The sequence below is a fragment of the Mastacembelus armatus genome, chromosome 4 (genome assembly GCF_900324485.2).
Source record: "Mastacembelus armatus chromosome 4, fMasArm1.2, whole genome shotgun sequence".
NCBI classification, from domain to species: domain Eukaryota; kingdom Metazoa; phylum Chordata; class Actinopteri; order Synbranchiformes; family Mastacembelidae; genus Mastacembelus; species Mastacembelus armatus.
In genome coordinates this window covers 6,661,908-6,684,225 of record NC_046636.1, presented here as the reverse complement: position 1 = coordinate 6,684,225, position 22,318 = coordinate 6,661,908, and the positions used below count along the sequence as shown (strand labels likewise).

Genomic DNA, 22,318 nt, shown 5'->3' with positions numbered 1-22,318 from the left:
AATTACAGCTTCCCCTTTTTACTACACTGCTGAAAGGACCAATCAAAAGGTGATAAATGGCTACTGCCTGTGTCAATCTGTGCCCCATCTGAATCTGGGCAGCGATGGACAGTGAAAGGGAAGTTAGAGTAAATATAGCTTAGAGTAAAAGGGAAAGGAGGGAAGTTGAAACAGCACTATGAGTGTTTTATGCAATACGCAGTGAATTTCTTTCATTTGTCTCTTCCACTCCTCTTTGCTTGCACCTGCATGTAGGCAGCTCCACTCATAGCACAAGATGAAGACACACAATAGAATATTATGGGAAAGAGGACCTTATCTTTTCTCATTACATCTTCTTCTCAAAGCATCACCCTGACCCCTTTCCCACTGAAGGAACGTTGGCCATAACCAAAGCTGATTTTCTGACAATAACATCTTTTAGCGCCCACCTGTGTACTGACAGACGGCAATCTGTGTGAGAAGCATGCACACCTTGTGTATGGGTGTTTGTGTAAAGGGACACAATGTCTTCACACTGTTCCCCCATAAAAGGAAGCGTCCAGAAAATACACAGACGAGTTTCATCACTAAGCCACACTTCCCATGGCCTTGAGGAAGCTGACTTGTGTATGTTTATCTTACAAAAGAGTATGAAAGAAAAGGTCACGTCTGCATGTTTGAAAACACTGGATTAATACAGTTGAACAGAAACATAATAAACAAATGCCAGAATGAGACATCCATAAGTTAAAGAAAGGTTTCTGCCTGAGATTGTGAAATTAGCTGTATAAATCTTTCAGTAAAATTATTTTAATTTTGACTTATTTGTCTTGAGCAAGGTCAGACAGTTCCACTACACATACTCCTTTCTTCTGTTCTCACAATGTATTTTCTTACAGCCTCTGAACAGAAGTGCAAATCTATAAAACTGAAAAATATTTCTTGATCATCACACCAGTTCACAACGTAGGCCAACCAAAAAATGACATTTATTAATATTAATATAGGAAGTGATAGAAATATTTTTGGACATGCATTAACAATTTGACCTCCCTGGTAAAAAAAAAACCATTGAACAGCTACTGTTGGAGATGCGAAGATTATTATATGATTTAAAAAAAGAAGGCCATGTTGAAACAGAAGAACATACTTTGCAAAAAAAACAATGAACAGTAAAGACAGTATTGAGGGAATGTTAATTAGCTAGCTAATTGCCACAAAATGCTCCATATAAAATGTGAAAAATATATGTAATGGTAGAAAAAAAATATTTAAAATCAATCTAAAAAGATCAAAACCACAAATGAGCTTCTTGCAAAAATAGCTTGACCCTTGTTAAAACTAGATGAAAACAAAAATCAAAGGTAAACATGACAACATTTTAATTAAAACTATATTTGCTTTTTTTATTGGCAGACTAAACACATCAAAATCAGGTGCCAAAATTAACACTGATGGGAACGAGACAATATAGATTCCATATTGTCTGGTCCATTGAACACTGTAAATATAGTATTAAGATATACTGTAAGATAAGAATGATATGAATACCAGAAAAAATAATTGCATAGCTTGGAGAAGCTCATGCAGCATCTTCAGTAATGGACATACGTCTGTGGATAAACCGCTTATGTTGAAACAAAATTTTTTGCACACTGATTGGCTAGGTCAAAAGGCATGACATTGTACTTATCTGTTTAAATTTACTAACCTATTTATGATTTTCCTGGAGGAAACCATTAACTCAGGTCCTGGTTAAAGTTTGCTGCTCTAGGGTGTTGTGTCAACTGTGTCAGGAAAATCCATAAAGTTAATAAGAAACTAGTATGAAAGCTTAATTAATAAAGTGAAACATTCTTTGCACTTAAACAGTTTGATCTTAACATCCCACTGACGTTGTGTCACTGTGTTGACATCTGACAGTGGAGTTCCTGACAGCAAAGGATTGGGAAAATACCTTAGAATACCTGCAATATATAATGGGCCCATTGTTAATGTTGTAAGTAGCATCTGTCCCTTTCTTACCATGACCAGTCAAAATGTCTGTCCTGACAAAGGCCTATTAGAATTGAAATTCCAGGCATAGACAGAAGCAGGCCCTGGGTCATGAATAATCATCTTGTGACAATAACACAAATATGTAGAAGAAGTCTATCTTCACTACATTAACACAAACTTATATGACAAATTTATAGTCCAGCCCTGTCTACCTCGTGGCACCACTTAAACTCACATATATGACATTCAGGTTGCTAATATAATTCACCATAGTAACACGGTAATGTAGGTTAGAGAGCAGATATTATGTGGGGAGTCTTATCGACAAGGTCACTGCCTGCATGCGTTTTTTTACAGGCACTGGTGTATGTGAGTGTGTATTTACTGTGTGCCTGCAGAACAGTGTGAGAGAATGAACACTCAAGTCATGGTGAAGAGGGTGTTACTTAAGTTTTGATAACAATGAATCATTCCTGAAATAGTGCAAAGACTTGACAACACAAACAGACCTTGTTGCAAGAATAACAATATGGAGTGATGCTGGGTAAAGAGTCTGTATTGTATATTAGCTCAGTGACCTTGGTCGTTAATGAAGAGCCAGAATTTATTTCTGAATTGGCTGTGTGTGCTGTGGTATGTATTCTAAGCTGCATAGTACACAAGGGCAATGAAAAAATAATAAATAAAGAATCTTCATCATGTTAGAGAAATTTTCTATGTGACATGACATTGAAAAAAATGACATGACATTGAAAAAAATGAAATAAGTGTGGAACCTAGCCACAGTATGGGACTATTTTTAAAGACGCCCCTCCATCAGAAACAATTGCATTATTAATGCAACCACCAAAATGTCTGTAAATTCACTTTAGATGCATTGACATCTTACCATTGCATCCACTGTCCACTTCTTTCTGACTGTGCACTGTTCACTGCTCTCTGTTTAAACATAGATAAATAAGTTTAGGTAGTTGAAATGAAATAACTGTGAATTATGAAACTTTTTATCAGTGAGGAAAGACAGACATAATACATTATAAGATACTTTAGCCATTATACAATATTGTGCACATTTTATATAATTATTCATAAATATGTGACCCTAAGTGCAGTGTGTGTTCTTCCATGTTCAATTATACATTCTCATATTCAATTTTAAATAGGTCTAGAAAATCATGGACTTGCTATGGTCATTTTCGAAAGTAAATATTATGGCCTACATTAGAAAAAGCCTGCTGACATTTGCTGTTTATAAAATAGAACCTGCCAATAACACAACAGCAAGGAGAAAAATCTGCAAGTTCGCCACAAGACAAGTATTTACTCACCCATATGAGACAATGCAGACAAATAACCACTGTCTCTATTTCTGTTTGGGCTGCTAAATGTAATGCTGGTTTTTTGCTTTTGTTTTATGTGTCCAACAGTATGCTACACCTCTGTTCATTTGCACTACCTATAGATGCAAAGAGCTTTTCTTCATTGTAATCCATACAGTATATGAAAGACAGAGCCCTCACATATTCATCAAAGTGCATTAACAGTCACTCCACACCTACTTCACACAGTCTAGCCTGTATTGTAAAATGTCATGGCCTCTCATGTTACAACACTGCACAGTGGGGTGTACTAGGCTGTATAATTTACCTTCATCTGCCTACTTACATAATCCCCAATTGACTTTAACAAACGCAAACCCTGAGGTTGAGAAAGAAAGAGCAGGAGTAGAAATAAAAGCGCTTAATGTAAAATTACATTACCAGGCCGTAACCTGTGTAGAGCTAAATCTTCATGTATGATGCCTTTAAAGTACTGGAACAAAGAACAGGACTGAAACATGTTCAGATGTCACAGACCTACTTACTCTGAAGCTTTGACCATTTAACTACATGTGCCACAGTGTCAGTCATTCACTGTTAAGCAGCACAAAATCTAAAATGTCCCAGTTTTTGTGGTGGTTATGATTATTTCTGAATTACACGTATGCAGGTTAACTCAGACAGCCAAGCTTATAGAGATGAATCTCAGATACAAATGCACTTACATACACCTTTATCAGTGTGATTATATTAGAAAATGTACTGTATTTGTAAGTCAAACTGTATCAACAAAGCTTGAGGTTTAAATGTGTTTCTGGTGATCCTTTCTGTGCAAAATAATTACATTTCTGAGTACTATTGCTAATATGACACTGGTTGTGTCAATTGGCAACAACTCTGATAAAAGTGGGGTCAAAAGATTTCCTCACTGGAAGCACACTGGTTAAACGTTAAACAACTTAAGAAAATATTAATATGTGCTTGTGTGTCTGTGTGCTTATGTTTACCCATATGCACGTGTACACAACATGTGTTTGACTAGTGTGTATTGGAGATTGACCTATGATGATATCAAGGTCAAATTTTATGTCGACCTGATTTTGGGGTGACCCCTTCAGCAGGTCAGACACAGAGAAACCTTTTTACAACATCAGCGGCTCTGCTTTAAGCCACAGCTGTCGGCTCTTTGGAGAAACAGTGGAAAATTCCCTTGGAACAATAATGAGTGTGAGCAAAATAATTATTAACTCTGTACGTGGTGGAAATAGAAGTTACTAATTACTAAATGTTTCCTCTATCATCATAATTATTGAAATCTTTAGTCTAGTGCACTAATGAGTCTATTACTTTTACTCTGCTGAAGTTTGTGAAGCAGTTACATTAAGATTACAATTAAGACTCATAATCAGTGCTGATCACAGACAGGTCTATAATGTAAAAGTATAATGAAACAGCTGACTAATGTCTGTAAGGCCATCCATTTAACATGGCCTCAAACACAGGTTTCTGGCTATCATTGGCAGTGCACAACAATAATGTGTATCACCGTGTTATCCCTCAGAGGAAATCTGTTGCCAACTAGCTCATTATAGAAAGCGCAGCATGATGAGATGGTCGTTGGTACACAACTAATTAGGCAGTGCTGTCAGCTTTTCTCAGCACCCCTCTGTCGCTATGGGTGAAAGCTGTGAGGTATTAAATTCTCATTAAGGAAGACACAAAGGAATTAAACAACAAAGGGTTGCTAGTGCATGAAGTTTAATTCAACGTATTACAGTGAGGCTCACTGCTTTTAATATACTTAATATTATTATATTTTGGAGTCTTGTGAGTTTGCCCTTCACATAGCAGGTTAACGAGTTTAAGCAAAGAGGGAAAAGATCAATTGATGATAAGAGCCTTAAGGTTGGTTTAGAGTTACAGTTTCCATTTGAAGAGGAAAAGGGGAGATGGTGTATGTTGTTTTTTATGTCCTGTCCACATTCTTCTTGCCCTGGAGTAAACACAACACCCAGTGGAATCTGTTGACAATACAGAAAATTGTTATCCTGTGATGTGGATTTTATTACAAATAATTTGTGTTCAGAGATTAAATTCCTGCTGCAAACATGTGCTCTATTGGTTATACTTCATTGTGTCTTTGCTTCTCCAATACTGACCAAAGGCAGGAAGAGAATAAGATGTATCAGCATCAGAGATGTTAAGCTGAGTTCTTTCTTGTGAAATTCCCTGGATCACAACACTACATGCTCCTTTTTCTGTGTGATGCGTATGAGGTTTTATGAGTTCAGATGAGATAATCCTGTCTTAACAGCTGCAGGAAGAGAGGACAGCATTAGATTAAAATATGGGGTAGTGATCTAACAACCCGTCACCACTTCAGGCATCAGCCTTATTCACGAGCACAGAGCAAGAAAGAATTATAGGAATAAACCGAAGGATGAAAAGAGAAAAATGACAGAGACATACAAAGAAAGAAACAGAGAAACAGACAAGAAGCAGCTGGTGATTGGAATAACCTGAGACCAAACACAGCATCATGTGCAAGTCTACAGATTTGCATGTTTTTAAACTGGTGCTATCTAAGGTCACCGGCATAAGCAGTATGAGAGATCATGTGTTTTCTTAATGATTTACATAACATCCAGTCATTTGTACATACAGACACACAAACACATATACACACACAGACTAACATCTGAAAACAGATCACAACAGTTGTTGATATAATATTCTTTAAAGTCAGTGATCCATTGAAGTGACCCAGTTATTGATCCTTCTGGTTTTATTATGCTCTGAAATAACAATCCATTGCCCAGGAGGCTGATTGTTGTTTGACTTGACATTTCCAGGAAAAGAACCTGGGCCCTCTGAGAATGAGAAGCACGCGAGACAAGATTCATCTCTTGCTCAGTTTTAGTCACCTTTATTGTGCACTGTTAAAACTCTTCTAACTTGACAGAACCTCTAAAGATACATTGTGTGTCTGTGTATGTGTGTGTGCGTGCGTGTTTGCGTGTTGTATTCTAAGTGACCTAGTTCCTAAAAAGTGGGCCAGACCACACAAAGGTCTGATAATTGAGAGTCTGAGAGGCAGACTCTTGTGACTCTCTTGTGACTCTTCCTCCTGTAGGGACCACAGGAGAGTCTGGCACAGTTCTGTGGGAAAGACTAGAGAGAGTGTTTGACTTGAGCGAGCCTTTGCGAGTTGGAATAGTTACAATTATCAGTTACACCAGAAGGTGTTACTTGTAAACTCATCAGCTCATGCTGTCGCCTATGCAGATGCAGTCATGAGTTGCAGATAAAAGTAAAGTGGTGCATATTTAAATTAACAACTCTACTTTGGTACTCTCAGTTCAACATAACATTGTGAAAGCATTCTGAATCATTGTGTCATTTTTACAATTAAAAGCATGTTTAAGAAATGTAACACTGCAATATAAAAAAATGATTAAGTAGGTAAGTTTTTCTATCTAAATGTAGCCCAAACTGTGCTGTTATTTTGAGCACACACCCCTTCACACTGCACTATCAGTCTCATTTACATGCTTACACGGCTACACTTCACTGGTTGTATTTAAAGTATCCTTCGATAACCCAGTCAGTTCCATTAAATCACAAATATGCTCTGTGTGTATTGCTGTATGACTGAAATGTTGATTTGCTTGCTCTGATGACATAATAAGTAAGTGTGTTAGGACTGTATAATGAATTTATATCAGAGAATAAATAAGTTCATTAATCTAAGATGTCTATGTGCTGATAATCTCGTGGGTGCCATAAATCAGTCTGCGTTACAGTTGTTGTTAACAGTACATCCAACTGATATCAGTTCTTAAATAGACGAAGGTATTAACTGAATCTTTTCTAAGACACACAATGATATATTCCATTACTACACCGGGATCAAGATGAGCCACTTCAGACAGGTTGAAGAAAGAGGAGCACAGGCATTATCTGTGGTAAATATTACAGACTAGATTGAATAATCAAGCTTCTTTGAGGTCTGAGAGCTCTACAGGCATACTGTATCTACTGTGACAGTTCATAAGATCTTAATATAGGCCAAAACTTAGACCTACCCGCAAATCTAAAAAGACATGAAAGTCTCAACTTTGAGTTAGCCTTGCTGAAAACCCATCACCTCTGTTTCATCAGTGTTATCACAATGTTAACCTAATGAATTTCACAGATTATTAGTACCCTATCAGAGGACTATGTAACGCCACACTCATGTGTCACTGTTCTCATTTCTGTGTCCCAGAGTGAGGAGTAGGGGACCTCTGAAAGGCACGTACAATTTTGATGCTTTAATTAATACATTTACTAATACACAGACAAATTAGAACATGTGAGTGCAAAAAATGTGGGAAGATATGGGTAAATGAAGTCAATAAACTTCCAAATGAACTCCATCTCACAACATTACATTAATGCAAAATAAAAATGGTGTAATTTTACACTAAATACGTAAATACCTATTAATCACCAGGTTTTTAAAGTATAGTGTCACTTAAATTCTTCACAAGACCTCTGCTTGCATCCAACCCCATCCACACAGCAGTACCAGACACGTGTTACTGCTGGGCCCAGAAACCTAAAATAGTCATAGTGTTCTTGTCAGAACACATTTATGCAGCCTCACTGAACAAATCTCTATTGAATGAAAGAATGAAGGGGGCGCCAGAGTCTCCAACATGACTCAGCAAAATGAAGGCGGCATCCTTTGTGTTAGAATTAGTTGAAGGCAGCACACACCCACAGTCTTTTTGTAACTGATTCAATCATTTATTATAACAAGCTAGAAATAAAAATACATTAACATGATTTTTATGAGAAAGCCTAGGCATACTGACTATTGAAATGCAGGTCATAAGGTACTGATACAGGCAATGTGTTGGGTTGCAGAAAAGAAACATGCATTTGTCAGTTATTCTTTGTTCTGTGGCTCTGTGAGCACTGAGGCTGCAGTGGTGAATTCACTACAGTACTTGTATTATAATCAAAAATGTACTTTAAATAGCCGACAGTAAATTGGTAGTGCTGTTTAATTTCTTTTAAACATTAACACTGCTGAAACCTTGAAAATGATTTCTCACACCACATTTTGCAGTCTTTCTATAAGCTTTTCAACTATGTTCTTAGGCTGCAGTACCTCCATGAGTGTACAAATGAAGGAGGGACAATTTCTGCTTCAGACAACTTTTTTTTCGACTGGTAGACTGCATTATATTTCAACAAGCTCATGATATTTTGTTCATGCATATAAAAAGCAAAGAAGCAGAATATAATGTACACTTCAAAGTGATGTAGTGTAGTGTGGATTTTGTTACAGAGATAATGTTTCCACTTTCTGTATCGGCCTGTTGAATTAACAACAGATAACATCACAATGGAAAGCAATTTTTCATTTGTCAATGCTTTTAGCTTCTTCCCCACTTTTTGGTACAGATACAGTTCCTAAAAGACCGCCTTCAAAGTCAGGGCGAATTGGTTGGCTGCACTCCCACCAGTTGTAATCACCACATTTGTGTCTGAAGGTCCAGACACTGTCTTGGGGAAATAGACTGGCTGCCTACTTGCCAGTGGTTTTGTTCACTTCTGCAAACAGTTGGGAGAATGCTGGAGTCCGACAGCTCAATTGAGCTTTTGCAAAGACAGAACTTACAGTGAATGGTGGGAGAAGACTGGAGATGAAGAGAGTTGTGCTCATTTGGGGTTTGTATCTTATAGAAAAACAATTCATTCATTAGTATTATCGCTCCTATGGTTTTTTTCCATTACTACTTTCATCAGAGTGTGCTTCACAATCACATGCTCACATGATGTTGTACAGAGATGCATGAGTGATGGCTTGTATTTTCTAAACTTCAAATTGTTGTTTTGAAAATATTGGTGATATGACCTTAACGGCAATAAACCATACATACACTGAAAAAAATCAACTTAAAATATGATGTTAATGTACATCCTTGGCAACCACCCATTAATTTACTTCATGTGCCAACTGTAACTTCTTTCACCTTGTCAGGAATGTCACCCCCACATTGACAGAGGCACAATATGTTCTGGTAATAACACCAGCACAAGAGCTGACTTGAAGAGATTACATTGTGTTGATAAACCTAATCTGTGTCTACTGCACCTCTGGCTTTTTTTGTTATCACTGTGGTATTTAACAACATCACAGTGGTTAGTTTGCTTTTAAAACTGTAGCTAATTGCTCTTGTACTGCTGTCACTAAATTACATTTAGTTCCACACCTTCACAAACAACAGTATTGGCAGACAAATACACCATGCAGATACAAACGTTGACTCACAAACTGGTACTGAGGTGTCCCGTGTCTTCTAATCTAATTACTGGCATGCTGGAGTAGTACTAAGCTCTATTCAGTCCAGGCAGGTGAATGGATCCTTCTTCCTCTGTGATGACGTCTGTGCAGTAGTAGAGAGGGTTTAGCCTGGATGTTCTTTCTTAATGGACATCAAATGACTTATGCACTGGTGCTTGTCCCAGCATGGTGTCATAACTCACAGACATATATATACTGGAAAACATGACAAAATCCAAATAAATTTAGTACAGTGTAAGTTGACTGTCTTTTGCATTTAAAAGACAAGAGAACCAAAATGCAAAAGAGAGAACAGATATGACAAGCAAAATGCTGATGAGCTTGCTGGCCACAAGTTAGACCAAGTGCAATATACTTTGTCAGCAAGCATCCACCCAGAAATTCCCCATGTTTCTGAATACTATTAAGCAAAAAGAACCCTAATGTTCTTCTTGTTACTGTGATACCAAGCTGAAAAAGAGATTTCACAGTGATTAAGAGAGGGGAAAAAGGAAAATGAAAATTAACATTTCTCACAGAGGTCAGGTACTTATATGAACACTGAAAAAGGTTTTTACTTGCTATAATCATTCATTAAAATATTTTTTTATTAATGCATTTTCAGGGTAATTGAACTGATTTTTGTGCCAAAACCTTATCAAAAGTTAATATGTGGCTTCAACAGTCTAGGTCAAATCAAAAACATCTCTCCAAAAGTGACTGTCTTTTGTCTGCCTAAAGGCCACCATTTTCCAGTTGAGCTACAATGGAAAGATACACTAGGAAAGGTTGGACGATATCCACTTGATTTGTTTAATGCAAACTTCTGGATTCTCATAACCTATAACCTTCAGATCAATGGAAAATAGTCATAGTCATAGTCATTTTTGCATAAGAGGAGGACTATGAATTTTCTCCATCATCACTTCCATTGGAAGCACATGAGGAAAGAATATTTTGCTGGCTGACATCAGCAGGAGGAACGATCACAGCAAGCAAAACCTGCAGCAATACCAAAGCTCTTATGGGCATCGGAGTATCTCTAAAAACCTAAGCACTTCTAACTGTGAATATAATTGCTATTAATTGTAGAGAGTTGGTAAAAATCAAGAGCCAACAATATCTGCCCTTATTTATCTCATTAAATTCCTACGAATCAGCAAACCGACAGACCAGGCTGTTGGATTTCGTAGTAGAGGTAGGCGGAAAGCCCCGTCCCCTTTGCCTGCGTCACAGGCGGCGTGGCCGTAGCACGTCTTTTCTCGGGAGCGCGCCTTTCCCCTCAGAGCTTCTCCAGACTGGACGGAGAGTGGACGTGCTTCGGCGACAGAGAACGGACACACACACACACACACACCTACAGCAGCAAGCCGTGCCTATAGCCGCGTTGCGTCTTTGCTCCAACAAACTCTGAATTCACATTAAATATGTCTAATATCGTCTGTTGTCAGATGCCTCAGGTAAGGTTTTTCGCCTTTCAAAGAGGAAATAATGCTTTTTGATGTCTTGGTCAAATAACGTTAACGAGGAGAAACCGTAAAGGCGGTTACTGGAAGCAGTGAATGCTAACATGGTCGGTATTGTTTAGCTAGATGCTCATTTTGGATGGTGACCGTTGCCTGTGCTCGGAATGGGTGGAAAATTATGGAAATCCCTCTCAGTGGCGCGGACAATGTCACACAGACCACCGCTTCCCACATAACGTTAGCTAAGTAACGACACGAGTATTTAGCGTTAGTTAGCTCGGGTTGCCAGCTAGTTTAACTGAACGCGTTTAATTCGGACTCGGGCGAAGCGTAGGCGTTGTGGTCCAGTTTAATCACCTAAAAGCCGGCTTGACTGTCTCGTGGCTCCTGATCCTTAGCTAGCAATGCAGCAGGTTGTCTAGCTAGCCAGGATGCTTAACGCTACATGCACCAGCTTCCCAGCGTGTCCACCTAACGCTACTGTTGGTAGCAGCTTGGCCCCCAAAATTCTGCCTTAACCAAAAGTGTTTGTTTTGTTTGCATTTGTGAATCGTATATAAAAAAAAAAAGGTACTACGGTTCTTGGCGGGGGCGCTCTCTGCCTGACCCAGTTTCTGTTGGCGGGATGTTTGCATCATAGCCCTGGTACATGCCTCTACCAGAGGAGGAGACAGGCAGATGAATGACATTGCTTTGCAGCGAATAGAGAATCTCTAGATACTCGATTTCCAGCTGTAAGACTTGCCCACTAAGGGGTGGCAGGCTGGGTAACTTAGCATGGGTACATCTTGTCCTGTATACACCCTCTGTTTACTGCCATATTGTGCAATTTTATAGGCCTTGACCAGTCAGATTTAATATTGACGCTTCGTTGTTGCTGTCGACGTTCAGCTTTATTGCTAGTGCTGTATGTATTGTATGATAAAATAAAACCATTAAGTCGATTCTTAACTGTTCAGATTCTTTAAATTATTTCGTATATAGTGGTTTCCGGTGCAGGCCTTACTTTAATAGTATTTGACCTCCTGTGCTCTTGATCCCCGTGTTGAAGCTGGCAGCCACGTGGAAAATTCCCAAATCACACACACTAGCGACTAAGATTGTATGAAGAGGACAAAACATTTCAGCCTTTGACATATTCAGTTGTTGATTAGCAAAAACACATTTACAGTCTGACTGGTACTGCTCTTATTGTTTTGAGATCGGTTTCTTTTGTCGCTTGTTGTTGCATATGCGATATTATAGTATCTTCCTTGTGCTGCTGTTCTGATCAGGGCTGCTATTCTTTGTGTTTATAGGCACACAGTCAATACAGTGTTTACTACCTCGGTCTTTCGTTATTGTCATTATTATTTGATGCTCTTGTTCACAGCGTGGTAAATTTCCACTAGGTGATTGGGGTAAAATATCTGCTCATTCCTCTTTTCACCACTAGAGGGTTTTCTAACAGGCATTGATTGTTCAGTATCAGACCTCCACTATTGTGCCTGACTAATCAGATGGAAAATGTAGAGAAAATATATTCAGAGCTCTTCTCTGCGACAAAGTGGTGAACAGCCTGGCTTTCTTTCTTTTTTTATTTTTTTTGCCCCTTTCTCAGGACTTTATTCCCTCTTTTTAGTTCCCTGGTTGTTAAGCGTTTGCTCATATATAGCCTCACATCCACAAAAGTGAACAAAATGGAGCCATTTCCCTAGAAGGTGATATAGTCAGTATGTGATATTCGTTCCTAAATTGCCATTTTAGTCCCAGAAAAAAACTGGCAATGGCCTAAGATTGTCTTACAGTTACAGCTTGTAAAATATGCTTATTTATGCAATTAAAACAGCAATTCTTTATAAAGAATTATTTAGAAAGCAGAGGGTATATTTCTGAGTGTTGGGTTCAGAGTTAGGTAGAGTCCTGAGAGGGAAACTAGTCAATGGCTGAGTGTGATGGACTAAACCAGTGAGGAGTTGAGCATTTGAGCCTTCACAAGGAATCCTTTGCCAGATGTTGCATAATGATTCAAAACTGGGTCAGTGTTTTCCTCCATCCACACACTGACAGACTGAATTATAGCTTTCTCCTTCTAGCCTTGTTGAAAATTCTTATAAGTGCAATACAGAAACTGTATTCTAGCATGTGCCATCGTGCTTGTTCATTTACCCATAAAAATCTCTGCCACACATCCCAGCATTTTTAGTTTGATAGTTTTACACATCTGCTGTCGCACATCTTTGTCAAACAGTAGAGCTGCATGGCATACACCTATGTTCAGTATATATTTAAATTTCATACTGTTCACAAGGAGTTCTAGACAGACAACTCACATGTGACCATTGACTGTGGGAAATGCATCTAGAATGAATGTGTTTCTAGGTGAAACTCTCACAAGCTTAAAGAAGATGTTTAATAATAAAAGCATCTGTCCAATGTGCTCTAGAATGGTATAAGCAGCAATTTTTAAAATACTGCATACAAAGTAGAGAATTTCATATAAAAATGTGGAGCAGCTGAGTAAACCCAGTGGTTTTTAGCAAGTTGGATCACATGATGGTTGTATACTTGTACAAAGGCATGCTACCCATGAATGGCTTGTCACATGGAGTGTGCATACAGTTTCAGGCTGCAACAGCTGTCTGCTCGCACCATATGAGATAAAGCTGAAATGCTGTGCAGTTTAATTTACCAAGCTTCAGGCCAGTTTAGCTAATAATGACATGATTATCATGGAATTGCAGTTTTTCTTTTTTTTTTGTCAATACCTTGTTGGTACAAGTGAGACTTGGGTGTTTTTGTTTGGCTCCATTTAGGCTAGCTGTGGTTTTAAAGCAAGTGAAATCCAACCTCTAACAGCAGAAGCATTGGATGTGACATGAAACTTTGGGTGGGGCTTGTGAACCAAAATTAGATGGTATATGAATTACCTAGATGACCAACCAGAATTCATAGTGCATGCTGTATTTAAAAAAAAAAAAATGGAAGCGTAATATTTAGGTTTTATTTACTGCCTATGGAAACGGGTTCCTATAGGGAGGAGCCAGCCAAAGGGGCTTGTCTCATAAGAGAGTTGGAGTGGCCTTGCCTCAAAGAGCGGAGACGGAGCTCAATGAGACGGGTTAAAGCAATCTTGCTCGTCCTGGTGGGATGTAGCAGGTATGGAGATGTAAAGCGCTAAATGGCGACCTTTTGATTTACACTGGATAAAATACTGTTGCAGTTTTCTTCCTGGATTAGAGGAGGATTGGATCAAGTGATCAGTCTACCCTGAATCAGAAGTTCTGTTTTTGAGTGCTTCTAAGCAATATGGAAACACAGAAAGCTCTTCTGTATTTGGGGGAAAACTTTTGGCTTGTGAAAAAGATGCTTGACCCAACTCAACTATCATTCCATGCATGAGGTTTGCTTGATTTACAATATGGAACTGACTCATGCTAGCCTTGCTCAAGGGCATAGAATGGGCAGCATGAATTTCAGAATGAATCATCTGCAGATTCCTCACTTGACATAACAATTCATGTTTCTTTTCCTCCATCTCTTCTAGATTATAATGTATGACCAACACAGAATAAGTACAACTCTATAGCCAACGGGATCACAAGGACTTGATTACAGTCGCTTCAAGCCTGATAGTTTGTCTGTGCGACTGCCCCCCTTCTCCCTTCTACTCACGCCCGTGTAGTCAACTGGCATTTCTTCTGACAACTTCCCTTCCCTCTCTGGTGAAGAAGACTTGGTTCCACTGTGATCTCAGTCTGCTTTGCCTGTTGCCTTTAGTTCCTGTTCTACTCTCAGTGGTGGCACTTTCCTGGATTTGCATTATTCCTTAATAGGTAAGGTCATAATTAATGTACAGGACAGTTTAATACACCATGCACATTATATGTGCACCTAACCCTCTGTTATCATCACTAAATAAAACCAGTGTTAATCTGGCTGTTGCAGTGTTGGGTATTTGAGTGTAAGAAAGGCTGCATAAGTCAAGTATGCCAGATATTATTTTTTATTTGGTATAAATGTATTTCTTTACTTTTCAGCATACCAACCAAAATTCACCAAGATGATTCCAAACGGTTATTTGATCTTTGAGGATGAAAGTTTCCTGGATTCCACTGTGGCCAAAATGAACGCTCTGCGAAAGAGTGGTCAGTTCTGTGATGTTAGACTGCAGGTATGGTTCAATGCACACAAAGACCATGTGAATAAGAGATATGATAAACATGTTAAATTTTTTTTTCTTTTTTTTTCTTGTAACTTGTCAAGGTGTGTGGTCATGAGTTAATGGCTCACCGTGCTGTTCTGGCTTGCTGTAGTCCCTACTTGTTTGAGATCTTTAATAGTGATGCTGAGCCTCATGGAGTCTCACATGTCACTTTTGAGGACTTGGACCCAGAGGCTGTGGAGGTCTTGCTCAACTATGCCTATACTGCCCAGTGAGTATTAACATTGACCTTTAACCTTCGATGTTATCAATTCAAGGCGCCAGTTTTAAAAATCATTACCATTTGCTGTTTTTTTTTTTTTTTTTTTTTTTTTAATTTTTTTAATTTTTATTGTGTATAATACAGATTAAAGGCAGACAAAGAGCTGGTCAAGGAAGTTTACACTGCAGCCAAAAGGTTTAAGATGGAGCGAGTCAAACAGGTTTGTTGTTTGTCTACCTTAATTTAAAAACTAAGACTAGGAAACCCCAGAATAGATAGTTTATAGTGAACATAGTTCTTCAAAATGCAGAAATGAAAAATGCGATTTAGTCTTAAATCTCTCACCCCTCAGATTTGTGGTGACTACCTGCTGTCTAAGATGGACTCCCAGCATGCCATCTCCTTTCGTAACTTTGCCAGCTCTATGGGAGATGCCAGAGTTTTGGCCAAAGTGGATGCCTTCATCCAAGACCACCTACTGGAAGTGTCTGAACAGGAGGACTTCCTTAAACTTCCCCGCCTTAAGGTATTGGCTTACATTTGCTACTGCTTGCTGTGAATGTTTTAATGGTAGTGGACTTTGACATATTATGCAACCTGCCTACATTAACCCGGTGTGTAGATTTTGGTTCAGGGTGAGGACTGCTCTAACTACTTTTATCAACCCTTTAACCCTTTGCCAGTGGCCAAATTAAACAAATGCATAACAAAGAAGTGAGTACTTCTCCTAAGGTTCAGGACAATTTGTAATCAGCCAGTAAGATCATGTTTCTGTGTGAGCAGTAAACACCAGGGTATTTCCTTGGTCATGCATTCCCTTTATCCATGTTGAGCGTGACCCTAACTCTGCATCACCTCCTGTGTTTGCAGTTAGAAGTAATGCTAGAAGACAACTTGACCCTACCAAGCAATGGCAAGCTCTACTCGAAGGTTCTCAGCTGGGTGCAGCGTAGCCTTTGGGAGAATGGAGACCAACTGGAACAACTGATGGAGGAGGTCAGTACCAGGGCATGCAACTTGCACCTCTGACTAATCTTCATCCCTGACCTGCCCCTTTCCCTCCCTCTGACTCCTCCTGTTTTTGACATTAAGAAGTCATTGAGGGGGCTGAAATAGAAATGGCATGCCAATGTCATGCTGCTATGTCAGGATTGTTCTTTTTTTTTTTCCTCTGATTTGTTGAGGTTTTTGCAGTAAGAAACTCTGTACCCCTGAACCATACTACAAATTAGAGGTGAGCTGAAAAATGCTGCTATTGCTCGTATTTTGTTTCCACTGTTCTCTCTTGGGTACACGGTTGTTTTACATACAACCTCATCTAAGTATTACAGTGCTTTTCTCTGAAACACAAAAACACAGGTTGTCAAAGGTCTGACCCATGATTCTGCTGTCTCACTGCCACTTTACTATCTGAACAGGTGAGTGTTTGTTGCTTCCACACTAACAGGCACCCCTCCCCGTTGATTTATCTCTCCTGTAGGTTTATTAGCAGCAGCAGGAGACCAGACTGAGGAGCCAGGACTGAGCCACCAGGGTAATGAGTCAGAGAAAAGAGAGGGAGGAGAGGAGCGCAACTGCCTCTCAACAGCCTCTCTTTGCAGCCAAGCAACACTGTGCTCCCATCTGTCCATGCTACACATACAGATGCATCCCATTTCTGCTTTTACAAGATAGCATTGCTTACAAACATGAAGTGATAAATACATCAGTTGAATGCCCCTTTGCTGCATATAAAATAATATTCTCATACAGACAGGCCTATATTTATAGGCATGTTCAAGAACCACCCAAATTAGGCATTAGACAGAAAACAGTATTGCACACAGTGATTTGAATATCAGCAAATATCTTTCACTGGACTACAAATGAATCAATCTTCCAAGTGACCTTAGGTCAGCAACTCGGCTATAGGAGTCTTTTGCGTTTTTATTTAAAATTTACCTTTTGGATGGGCAAGTGGATGACCTCAACCTCTTTTCTGTTTTTAGTCTGGCATCAACGGAATGTGTTTTGCTTTTACTTCTCGTTGGGTTTAATCTATTATTGGCTAATGTTCAACATTAGCAGCGTCTGGATTTGCTGGTTGTGGCTGCCATGATTATGACATACTTCAGTTAGAGGATGGGTTTCCAAGCAGCAGAGACAGAGAGAGGGCCACATGCGGCCCCTCCCCCTTCTAGTCATTCTTCAGAACGTCCTTCCTGATGCAGCTTCTCATTCTTCACCAGCTCCCTCTTTTTTTAGATGCAAATTAAGGAGAGCCACTGTTGGATACCTTGAGCTCAGACCCACTCCATGCAGTGGCAACAGTGTATCTTTTTAAAGGATTCAAGTGACTGAAGATCCAGGCCTTCATCCCTCCCCCTGTTCTTCTTCACAGCACTGCCCCTCTTCTCCCTCCTTTTCCCCTTATGTTGGGGCTCTGTGTGTTGCCATGGAGACAGCCACATGGGTGTGTTGTTTCATGTTTGTCTTTCAGGTGCAAACGCTGTACTACTCACCTGACCATAAGCTGGTGGATGGAGGGCTGGTGATTGAGGGGCACAGTGAGGTGTTTGGTGGCGAGGAGGACCACCTTCAGTTTGTGCAGGTACTCAACAGCTTGTGCCGGGCTTCACTACAATGAAGTGTCTACCACATTTTTGCTTGGCAGCGTTGTGGCTTTACTGTACAGCTTGTGCCTGGCCATGAATAAAAATACCACACATCCTGTGCCTGGCTACAGAATGTGGCCTATTTAATACCACAATTTTAGCCATTATGTAAGAACTAATGCCACCAGAGTATAGTGTGCCTGCCTGGCTATGCTGTTGAGCACATAAACATTTTATTTTTAAGCTAATCTCAATTTGAGTGTTGGCAGTAATGGCCGTCTCTGCTTTTTACCCTCTATTGAGTTGTGATTCAACTGTGCTATTAGATCTGTGCATAGCGTGGTCTGAGACTAATTTGCAGTGCTGTTGTTGGCTTCACATGGTGTGAGATTTCAATACATTATCAGACAAGATAAATGCAGGTTTGTTATGCCACGTCTAAATTAGACCAGCAGAGTCAAAGCATAGGTTGGATATGATTAGTTGGCCACTGATGGGCCTGTGGTGCAAGCTTGGCTTCTGTAGCTGCACTATGCTCTTGCAGAAGAAACCCATACGGGAGAGCACCCAGAGACAGATGAGCTGCAGCTCTTCAGGAAGCCTGTCGCCCTCCAACCAAGCAGCAAATGCCCCCAAACAGACTGCCAGGAGAGAGTGGAAGTACATCGCCTCTGAGAAGACCAAAAGTAAGGGCTAATGAACTGTGTGTGATTTGTCAGACTAGTGCATCCATAAATATTTTTGTTTAAAGTTTTAGTGCACGATTCTCATAGATACTACATAACAGTAGGTGATATGAAAGCCAGGAGTCTGGCAACTTGCTCGAAGACCTCAAAACTAATCCAAGTCTACTTGAAAGGACAAAGCATCCAAATTGAGAATTTCTACCTAATTATGAAAACTTCCCTCTCCCAGGCAACACCTACTTATGTCTCGCTGTGCTGGATGGTGTGCTGTGTGTGATCTTCTTGCACGGTCGCAGCAGCCCTCAGACCTCTCCTTCTGGGACCCCTTGCCTGATGAAGAGCCTCAGCTTCGAGGCCCAGCCTGAGGAGCTGGAAGAGCACCCGCTCTCACCCATGCATTATGCTCGCTCAGGTCTGGGCACCGCAGCCCTGAATGGACGACTCATCGCGGCAGGTTGGCACCTAACAGCATTAAAATAAACAGCATGTTATTGTGTCAATTTTGGTGCCTAAGCCATGACTTGGTCTTTGTCAGAGTTAACCTGCTTTAGTCAGACTGAGAATGTTTCTGCTTAAATATGGGGATGATGGGTTTTTTTTGTTTTTTGTTTTTATTTTTTAAAGTTCATCCCAAGTTTGATATTATTCTGTCTCCTTGATCCTACAGGAGGCTACAACAGAGAAGAATGTCTGAGGACTGTGGAGTGTTATGACCCTGAAGAGGACCGCTGGACCTTCATCGCTCCCATGCGGACTCCAAGGGCTCGATTCCAGATGGCTGTTCTCATGGTAGTTTTGCAACACATCTTACCTTAAATTTGTTGGCTGTACAATAAAGTGACATTTTGAATATTGCCTGGGAGTGCACCTATCTACTGTTCAAACAGGTTTCAAATTTCTTGTGCAAATACTTGGATATTCACCTATTACCTGTCCAAATAGTTGGTTTTCTAAACTCTTACTTTGATGCCTGCAGGCTCCAGATTTTAATAATGAGGGTTTAAGTGTGAGATACACATATCATCTTATGACTGTGCTATTTAACCTCACAGGGTCAGCTGTATGTGATTGGGGGCTCAAATGGGCATTCAGATGAGCTGAGCTGTGGGGAGACCTACAATCCACACACTGATGAGTGGGTTCAAGTGCCAGAGCTGAGGACAAACCGCTGCAACGCAGGTCAGTCCCTCCAGCAATGATCCATTAACTCATGAACTGGCTGTTGCCAGCTGTTGCAGTGATCTCTGTCAAGAATGATGTGGCCTTCTTGGGGACTGGGCTAGTTTTGCTCATTTCCAGTTTTCTGTTTTTAAAGGTGTCTGCTCCTTGAAAAACAAACTGTATGTTGTGGGAGGGTCAGACCCCTGTGGGCAGAAAGGCCTGAAGAACTGTGATGCTTTTGACCCAGTGACCAAAACCTGGTCCAACTGTGCCTCCCTTAACATCAGTATGTGCCCCACATACATTCACCACATTTCATTAAGTTTTAACATCAAGTGTAAAGCAGAAACATATTTTTGGAAGGCTAACAATGGTATTTGTAGCCTGAAGTGAAATGAAAGGTTGTCCAGTAAGCAAATATGTTTTCAGGGAGGCACCAGGCAGCAGTGTGTGAGTTGGATGGCTTCATGTATGTGATTGGAGGGGCAGAGTCGTGGAACTGCCTGAACACTGTGGAACGCTACAACCCTGACAACAACACCTGGACCCTGATAGCCCCCATGAATGTGGCTCGCAGGGGGGCTGGCATTGCTGTCCATGCAGGTAAGCCTATGAGCAGTGCAATGTGGGTGGGAAGACTGGAACTAGACATCGGTTTTTGGAAGATCTGTAGCATGTACAAGAAAATCCCAACATGTTGCTTTCAAACACAAACTTTAAGAATAGGAGAGTCTGAATTTAAGATAAGGCTGGCAATTTTCTGTTTATTTTGCACAAATACAATAAAACCAACAGTGACAACTATTAAACACAGCAGTGAGTTGCACAGTGGGACATAACTGTCTTCCTCACAAAATACCTACGGTCCTTTTTTCCCCCAAAAAAAAAAAAAATGCTCAAGAGGCTCAGAACGGCCATCACTTATGGCTGTCTCCTACTGTTTCCAGGCAAACTGTTCGTCGTTGGTGGCTTTGATGGCTCTCATGCCCTGCGCTGTGTGGAGGTTTATGATCCTGCTCGCAATGAGTGGAGGATGCTAGGTAGCATGACATCTTCGCGCAGTAATGCAGGCGTGGCTATGCTGGGTGAAACCATCTATGCTGTGGGTGGCTTTGACGGAAACGAGTTCCTCAACACGATGGAGGTGTACAACCCCGAGACGGACGAGTGGAATGACTGCGCCAAGGCCCTGTCTGCCCTCTCTGACTGAAGAGAGGGAAGAGAGGGAGGTGGAAGCGGAGATGTTGGAGAGTTTCACAGTGCTTCACCTATTTCCCAAACTAACAGGCTTAGTGACGTAATCGTGTTTTGTGATGTTCTGTGTGTATGAATGGCATGTGTGGGTTGGGATGGGTAGAGTTGGGCTGAGGGGTCTTCAGTGAAGACTAGCTTATATTTTGGGGTGGGGGGGGTTGTTGCCTAAAGCAACATGGCGCCTTTGCATATTGCATATAATGTTTTCCATGCTGTACATATTTGGTTTCTTCCTCATTGTTTTTGTCATATGCCAACATTTAATACACATTTAGTGCTTTTCTTTTTTTTAGCGCTCAAAGGTTTGTGCCACTTCCACTGAGTTTCCAAAGACCTAGCAGGTGGCAGTATGGAGTGGTGACAATTGACTTTTGAAAGTTACGTTTAAGAATATTTTTGTTGTGGAAATGTAATTTTGCTCACATTTGAAGGTCAGTTTAAAGCCTTACTCAAGAGTGAATTGATAAACACTCATAGCTTTTTATGTCATTTTAAATGAGCTGGATTGCTTTTTGAACCTTAATGATGGTCTTTTTATATTTTTTTTACACATTGCTGATTTACCAGTTAAAGTAGTATCAGACAGCTTATGTCAAATGAATCTAACCAGTGCCAGTTTTTTTTTTTTTTTTTTTTTTCCTCCCCGTGTGCGTGCGTGTGTGCGCGTGCTAACACCAAACCTGCACAATGCTTCTGCTAACCAAACCTTTTGTTATTGTGATTTAACAAACTGATGTATGTAGAGATGCAGGTTATTGAAGATCCTCTTATTTCTTTTGTGTTTAAAAGTGTCAGGCATTGGCAGATTCTTCTGGAAGGAATGTTAGTGAGTTAGTGAGAAAATTAACACATTTGTTACATTTCCTAATTAATAAATCGGTTGTATCTAAGTTTGCCTGCAGTGTCAGTTTGTCATTGAGGTTGAGCACTAGAAAGTCCATAGGGTTGAGAAAAAACCCATATTTAAGGTTGTAGATTGTGGGCTTCCTCATTTAAAAATAAATAAAAGAAAAGCCAGGTGAGAACCTGGACTAAATTGCCACCTTGACTCCCCTTTACCCCATATCCTGGCATTGTGCAACTACTGTGTCCTGGTCAATGCTAATCTTTCATTG

The 22,318-nt window shown here is 40.1% G+C and overlaps 1 protein-coding gene across 2 annotated transcripts; it reads left to right on the top strand.

Moving 5' to 3' along the window:
* Nucleotides 1–10,910: 10,910 nt before the first annotated feature.
* Nucleotides 10,911–21,238, top strand: ivns1abpa (influenza virus NS1A binding protein a). Of its 2 annotated transcripts, none has more exons than XM_026323013.2 (15): nucleotides 10,911–11,096; nucleotides 14,629–14,917; nucleotides 15,122–15,255; nucleotides 15,348–15,517; nucleotides 15,653–15,728; nucleotides 15,861–16,034; nucleotides 16,379–16,504; nucleotides 17,988–18,098; nucleotides 18,647–18,788; nucleotides 19,018–19,242; nucleotides 19,456–19,577; nucleotides 19,841–19,967; nucleotides 20,104–20,235; nucleotides 20,379–20,552; nucleotides 20,897–21,238. In XM_026323013.2, exons 3-15 carry the CDS (start codon nucleotides 15,145–15,147, stop codon nucleotides 21,157–21,159), a joined length of 1,953 nt encoding a protein of 650 aa, XP_026178798.1. In that variant the 5' UTR covers nucleotides 10,911–11,096; nucleotides 14,629–14,917; nucleotides 15,122–15,144; the 3' UTR covers nucleotides 21,160–21,238. The 2 variants fall into 2 exon arrangements, with proteins under 2 accessions (XP_026178798.1, XP_026178800.1); XM_026323015.2 differs by lacking the exon at nucleotides 10,911–11,096 and adding an exon at nucleotides 11,130–14,484.
* The last annotated feature ends 1,080 nt before the right edge of the window (nucleotides 21,239–22,318 follow it).

Bases quoted from the DNA above. Each gene is read 5' to 3' on its own strand.
- ivns1abpa (XM_026323013.2), top strand. From the start codon at position 15,145: ATGATTCCAAACGGTTATTTGATCTTTGAGGATGAAAGTTTCCTGGAT. The intron at 15,256-15,347 runs GTATGGTTCAAT...TAACTTGTCAAG, and splicing joins TCTGTGATGTTAGACTGCAG to GTGTGTGGTCATGAGTTAAT. The intron at 15,518-15,652 runs GTGAGTATTAAC...TGTATAATACAG, and splicing joins AACTATGCCTATACTGCCCA to ATTAAAGGCAGACAAAGAGC.